This window comes from Bactrocera tryoni, unplaced genomic scaffold (assembly GCF_016617805.1).
Source record: "Bactrocera tryoni isolate S06 unplaced genomic scaffold, CSIRO_BtryS06_freeze2 scaffold_11, whole genome shotgun sequence".
Classification (NCBI taxonomy): Eukaryota; Metazoa; Arthropoda; class Insecta; order Diptera; family Tephritidae; genus Bactrocera; species Bactrocera tryoni.
The window spans coordinates 11,372,672-11,380,416 of NW_024395824.1; the positions used below are offsets into that span (position 1 = coordinate 11,372,672).

A 7,745-nucleotide genomic window follows, 5' to 3' on the forward strand; every position below is an offset into this window, starting at 1 on the left:
ACTCGTAATTGTGTTGAACGTCAATACGGTGTGTGGAAACGAAGATTTCCAGTTCTTGCGCTGGGAATACGAAAGCACCTCGGGGTAGTAGAAAGTATTATAGTTGCAACGGTAGTTTTACATAATATTTGTAACTTAAACAACGATTACAACGCTCCAGCAGTCTACGCAAATGAAATAAATAATATTATCGATGCAGTTGTTGAAATACCAACAATCTCAGCTTCGGTTCGAAATGACAATTTATATAGAAAACATATGATACAAAACTATTTTGAAAGTTTGTAAACTTCTTTTAAATATTAAACAAAATCAACATCTTTATTCTTATATTCTTTTATTTTAAAACTCAGGTACAAATTGTAGTATTTATGTTAATACTGTTAAGGCACATTTACATATACATATGTGCAAAAATACAAAAACAAAAGCTTTACAAATCCACATTTCAAAATTTGTATTAACGTATGTGTGTATACATACCAGAGACCTGCACGATTAAGGTAGGCATCGTACGATTACGTTACTAAGTAACACTTCTGACGATTACCACGATGCGAAGGTAACATTGCGCATCGGCATCGCGGCATCGTGGCATCGTACGATTACTATCTGGTATCGTCAATGGCAAATGAAACGAAGTATGTACATACATAAAAGAAAATTCTTGTGATTTTTCTTTCGTATTTACCTTATATTAGGGAAAAATTAATAAAATTCTCTTCATTTAAACATAAATTAATTCAATAAAACATAACATAACACAACATAAATTAATTCAATAAATAAAAATAAATTAAATATATCTCGTTATTTTCGATCAAAATAAGCAACGAATTAAAAATAAAAAAATATTTAATATGAACTTAATTTTTTTGTTGTGAATGCAAAAATAAAATGACGTCCAGTTTTCTCCTTTCAAATTTGTTCTTCTTTTTTCTAATATACGGTTTGCCAAACTAAAACATCTTTCGCTTGCTGCACTAGACGCTGGAATACATAAAATTTGTCGTGCCAGTCTAGCCATCAATGTAAACTCATCTTCATGACGCGCACAATACTAATTGAGTAACATGTTAGTAATCGGCGATGCCGCGATGCCGATACCCACGATGCCGATGCCCTCGATGCCAAAGTACCGTTACGTAGCGTGTACTCGCCGCATCGGCATCGCCGCTTGCTAACATGTTACTTTTTTAATTACTCGTGCAGGTCTCTGATACATACAGACCTACAGTTGCTCACATGCAAAGTAAGGCAAGAACTAAACAAAATTTATTCTGTAAATTTTTACAAGCGCGCCACTGTACATATACAAAACAAAAACCATATAAACGAAACTTTTAAACTGTGTACGAAAGTAGAAAAGGCTCAACTAGCTGATGATTTATTATGAAGCATTTTAACTTTTCTTTTAGTTGATCCTCAAGTATTCGCATTTCAAGGGCATGCTTCTCAATAACTAGTTGTTGTTGTAGTTCGTGTGCTTCTTTCATTTGCTTTACACGTAACGTATGTTCGATTTTTGCAAATTCAACCTCTTGTTTCAGTTTTCTTTCCGTCCATTTTGATTTTGTATCTGATAGCTTAGCCCAACTTGTGTGTTTTCTATTTACACTCTCAGCGCACAGCTTCCTGTTTTTGGCGTTTTCAATTGCATTGATGTGTAGTGCTCCCAAGGCTCAAAATCTGCTAAGAAACAAGTTCTTTAGAAATTTAAAATCCTAAAAACATTGTATGGTACCTTCTTTTTCAGTTGTATGTTTTGGGCTGGAAGTACGAAATCTTTTGCTTGTTGATTGTTCACGTATGTCGATATCATTAGATACATTATCTGGGAATAAAAATATTTACAATAGTTTAGTAAATTTCATTCCAGCAGTTTGTGATATTAATTAATGACTTGCTCATAATAAAAATATACAAACCATTTTCTTCTTCTATCATTTCACTTTCCATAACTTCCTTGTTTGGTATATTTCGCTGCTGGGGATCAATTTCACCTGTCAAAAATCTAACATACATACATATTTGTAAATATGTATTAAACATAATAAATATTTTTTATGCGTAACTACCTGAATGATCCATGAGTAAACTGGCTTTTTGTATAAACCTCCGCCCGTTCCATACGCAAATTTTTTGTGGTCTGCAGATCGCCTTTTCATATCTGCTTTCAAATTGAAATATTTGGTTCGCAGATTTTTTTTGACCGCGGTGCTCCGGAGCAAACCGCGTTGAAACTCTCCGCTATGTCATCCCACACCTTGTCCTTTTGATCGGAACTCACTTTCCCTGTGGCCTTACACTCCAAAACACTTGCATTTTGCTGCACTAGGCTTAGCAAAGTAGAAATATCAGTAGCTGAAAAATGTTTTTGAGCTACATTTCCATTTTTGTTAACCACCACAATTTATTTGTTTACATAAATCAGCTGTTATTCTTACTAACATCCCTGCTTTGTCATTTTTGGGTTGCCAATTCTGAATAATGGTGAAACGCTGCAAACTTGAGTGCAAAGTTAAATAAAAATCAAAATTAAAATTAAATGGAACTTAATTTTCAATGAAAGAATTTCGAGAAACCGGCTGTAAGCCATGCCTAAAGAATTGCAGTGATGAAAAGAAATTTAATTTAAACAGACCAGATAGTTTTCGTAAGTATTTAAGGGATATGAGAGGAGAAGACAATGTTTCATTTCTTTAACGTCATATAGATTTACCTATTGGTGAGAGAAAGAATCTTATGTAATATAATATTGTTTTATCTTGAAAGTAGGTGATCTGCATTTGTGGTTAAATTTAATATTTCCGACTGTCTTCGTTAGAGAATTATCCATTCTTAACAGTTTTCAACATAACTCTCGGATGGGTGATCAGCGTGGTTATTTTTACCAAATTTTGTCTATATATTGATTTAAAATACATATGTATACGTATGTGCACTGAATCTATTAGGAACGGGACACATCCTTTCGTAGCATTATTGTTGACTTAGTTATAGCCTTATATGCGATTAATAATAATTTGTGAACGTGGCAATTTTCCGATTTGATTATCTGCAATGTCAACATCCTCAGAGCTCCAAATGACAAATGTTATCAAGATACGTGATAGATGAAAAAACTACCATATTCTGTGCGACAAAATGAAATGAAAGGCTTCCCTAAATAAAAGCGGCAGTGGCAAATTTTTGGCAAAAATTCCTCACGCTTATAGATTTTATATCGCACATACCGAAATAATACGGAATTCAAGTAAGAAGTTGCCGCTTTTTTTATTAATACGGCGTCGATACTGCTATATCAAATTAACAATAACATCCACAACTTTTTGCGTAACCGATTCCGGATAAAGATAGGATAGATAGATAGATATACAAAAATGTATATTAATATTTTAATTTCAGTATTTAAGAGTATAAAAAAAATTGATTTTAATGTTTTAAAATAAATTGTCGGCTACTGGGATAACCTTAGAGTATTTTTTCGATAGGGTCTCAAAGGGCGGAATATTTTATGAGTTGTAAATAGTTCATAAGGAAAATTGTAACGAGAACGAAAAAATATATAGATTTTAGTTAATAACGTTATAATTTTTGATTTTATGTGGTTTCTAAATACTCGAATTACAAATGCTGTTTTAAGAGCGGTAGGGGGACGAAAAATTCAATATCTGTGGAACGGTATAAATGAACAAAAAATTTTTGCAGATTATTAAAGGTGAATATTTTCCGCGTTGTATCACATACTTTTTTAGCGTGAAGAACACATGAAAAATTTCAATTATTTAGCATAAAATTATGTAAAATATTATTATTTAAATAAATGGATCCTGAAAAAATATCTAGAATGTAGCACGAACATTTCTCTTTGACTTCACAAAATTTCATCGATTTATCTCTAGTGGTTTATGAGAAAATAATTTTACAATTCCATAGTGCACTAAATTTTAACCTTCAATAACTTTAACAAAAAATAGAATTTTGAAGAAATATTTATATTACGGTGTATGCGTCTGATCCCCTTCCTACTGAACTGCGAATTTTCAAAATTTGTGATATTGCGAAATTTTCATGGACCACTTAACGTGGTTTGACCCGACTATCAGATAGAAAGTTTCCAAAATTATTGAAATTCATAATGTCTTCTGTAGATAGCGTGAAAAACACATGAAAATTTCAATTGTTTAACAAAAAAATATGTAAAATATTATTATTTGAACAAATGGATCGTGAAAAAATATATATATTGTAGTACCAAAATTTTTCTTTGACTTCACAAAATTTATCGATTTATATCTAGTAGTTTATGAGAAAATAATTTTACAATTTTATAGTGCACTAAACTTCAACCTTCAATAACTTTAACAAAAAAAAGAATTTTGAAGAAATATTTATATCTGATCCCCGGAACTGCTAATTTTCAAAATCGATGATTTTGCGAAATTTGACCCCACTATTAGATAGAAAGTTTTCAAAATTATTGAAATTGCAAATTTTTTGAGTTTTGGAAACGTTTTCCTATGTCTTTCTATAATTTGAATTGTTTCTGCTAGAAGTAACAATATTTGCGCTGAAGGCATTGGTGAATATGGTATACCAAAACTGTTGTCTTCTTATTTTCAGTCAGTGAAACTAGTGACATCATGGAATGTCTGAAGATCTTGAAAGTTGTTCCTGGGAGCATTATTAAGCCAATACATGCTAGGTATCTGAAAAACTTGGGAATGCGAGAATACAATTTAAGAGCCTAATTGCCTGTCACGAGAAAGTTTAATATTCCGAGGAAAAAAAAAATTATTAAGGTAAGTAATAGATTAAACTAATATGAATGTGTTCTTATGGTAACTATGTTATGTTTTATAATTCAACGTAGTATATAAACAGGGAACGTTTATCATAGAGAAGGTTCACATTTCATATATCGTAACTTTTCACAGGGGTACTCAGAGATAAGGGAGTTTCACCACAGCCAAATTATAAGCGTGTGTCACCAGAGTTTTGCATCAGGGGACACGAAAATAGCAGGATTGAGCATTTTCAGTGTTAAATGAGTAAAATGATGATATGATGGTAATTAGTTATAAATTTTTATATTTACTTGATTCGGTCATTAAAAGTTTTGATATCATATCAAAAGACCAAGTGGTCGCACATGTGCTCATATACATATAATTACACAGTACAACAGCTAATCTGGGGGGTGAGAAATTCCAAGTCAGGGTGATGGTACTAGGTCAGTATAGTATACAATTTTCAGTGTTCCCACGATTGGCGTACTTGAGCCAGAATTTTTCTGTACTGATTTGTACACTTCAATAATATGACAGATATTTGTGCAACCCTGTCACATGATTGGGCTTGTCATCTTAAATAAAGTAGATAAGCTTTGAATACATAATTACATATATTTGAACGTAATTTTATAATTTTTAATATAATGATATAATGATTTCTTCATTAAGAAAAAAGAAAATAGTGGCAATTATGTGTATTTGTGTACACCTAATTAATAAAAAGAAACAAATAAAAGAAAAACGAACATTGAAGAAGCGAAGTGTTTGGGTGCTGGATTGACTTCGTAGGAGAAGTACTGACGGCGGGTATGCAAAAACTCTGTGCGAGTTTCGTGAAGTGAACAATCAAAAATATTTGTTTAAAAATTATCTGCGCATGAACGAAGCCACTTTTAATTATATTCTTGAATTAGTCTCTCCAAACATAAAAAAAGTTACACCAATATGCGCAAAGCAATACCCGCCAATGAACGTTTGGCGGTTACACTTCGCTTCCTTGCCTCTGGAGGCAGCTTCAAAAGTTTATCTGTTGACTTTCGCATTGCGCCGAATACCATATCTACGAGTGCCGGAGGTTTGCGATGCAATTTACAAAGCTTTGAAAAATGAATATTTAAAGGTAGCTATACATAATCACATCAAAAATATAAATTGATATCATATTACACATTTCCAAGGTTCCAAACAACGAACAGATGTGGATTGACATTGCCCAAAAATTTAATGATAAATGCAGTTTTTCCCATTGTATAGGCGCAGTTGTCGGGAAACACATTGTGATGAAGGCTCCGCCGCGGTCTGGAAGTACCTTTTATAATTATAAAGGTACTAATGTATTGTACTTATGGCCATTGCGGATGCGGACTACCGATTTATATATATTGATGTCGGGTGCAATGGCAGAGTTTCGGACGGCGGCGTTTTTGGAAAGTCCAAACAAATCAACAGCCTTGAGAAAGTATCCCCGCTTTTGGTGACGACCACAGCAAACGTAATAAAGACTATGATTTAAGGGCATGCATTTGGAATGTCTGGTTCCTTAATTGGGAAGGTGATGCTGCCCAGCTGGTTGATGTCCTCACAAAAATAAAGGCTGACATCCAAGAAATGCGATGGACGGGACAAGGACTGAGACGAGTAGGTCCTTGTGACATTTACTACAGTGGCCATATAAAGGAGCGCAAGTTTGGTGTTGGACTCGTGGTGGGAGAGAGACTCCGTCGCCGAGTACTATCAATCACTCCGGTGAATGAACGCCTAGCCACAATCCGCATCAAAGCGAGGTTCTTCAACATATCGCTGATTTGCGCCCACGCCCCGACGGAAGAGAAGGACGTTGTGACCAAAGATGTCTTTTGTGAGTGCTTGGAGCGCACTTATGAGAGCTGCCCCCGCCACGATGTCAAAATCGTGCTTGGCGACTTTAACGCCAGGGTGGGTAAAGAAGGTATCTTTGGCACTACGGTCGGTACATTCAGCCTCCACGATGAAACATCCCCCAAATGGGTTGAGGCTGATCGTCTTCGCCGGGGCCCGAAATATGGTTATCTGTAGTACTAGATTCCCAGCATAAAATTCATCAAGCTACCTGGCGGTCTCCGGATCGAAAAACTGCCAACCAGATCGATCATGTTGTGATAGACGGAAGACACGTCTCCAGTGTTTTAGATGTGCGTGCGCTCCGAGGGTCTAACATCGACTCGGATCACTATCTTGTTGCAGCCAAGATTCGCACCCGCCTCTGTGCAGCAAAAAACACACGCCAACAAACACAAGGAAGGTTCGACGTCGAGAAGCTGCAATCACAACAGACAGCCGAACGATTTTCTACTCGGCTTGCACTCCTGCTCTCTGAGAGCACTCGTCAACAACCCGGTATAAGGGAACTGTGGGACGGCATTTCAAATTCCTTACGTACAGCTGCAACCGAAACCATTGGTGCATTGGGAAAGTGCAAAAGAACAGCTGGTACGACGAGGAGTTCCGTGTCGCAGCGGAGAGAAAACAGACTGCCTACCTCGCAACGTTACGATTGACCACAACACGTGCGGGATGGGATAGATACCGAGAGTTGAAGACGGAAGCGAGACGCATTTGTAGACAGAAAAAGAAAGAGGCTGAAATGCGTGAGTACGAAGAGCTTGATAAGCTGGCCGACAGGGGTAATGCTCGAAAATTCTACGAAAAAATGCGGCGGCTTACAGAAGGTTTCAAGACCGGAGCATACTCTTGTAGAACCCCCAAAGGTGATCTAGTGACCGATGCCCAGAGCATACTTAAATTATGGAGGGAACACTTCTCCAGCCTGCTGAATAGCAGTGAACGCACAACACCAGGAGAAGGCGAACCCGATTCCCCAATCGATGACGATGGAGCAGACGTTCCATTGCCCGACCGTGAAGAAGTTCGAAAAGCAATCGCCCGATTCAACACCCGCGCCGTTAGTTC

At 36.0% G+C, this 7,745-nt stretch overlaps 1 protein-coding gene across 1 annotated transcript; it reads right to left on the reverse strand.

The window, feature by feature from the left end:
• Positions 1–832: 832 nt before the first annotated feature.
• Positions 833–3,733, reverse strand: LOC120779687. Its single transcript, XM_040112045.1, has 4 exons — positions 2,079–3,733; positions 1,929–2,014; positions 1,745–1,834; positions 833–1,689 (listed from the first exon to the last, which is right to left on the reverse strand). Exons 1-4 carry the CDS (start codon positions 2,129–2,131, stop codon positions 1,613–1,615), a joined length of 306 nt encoding a protein of 101 aa, XP_039967979.1. The 5' UTR covers positions 2,132–3,733; the 3' UTR covers positions 833–1,612.
• Positions 3,734–7,745: the final 4,012 nt, after the last annotated feature.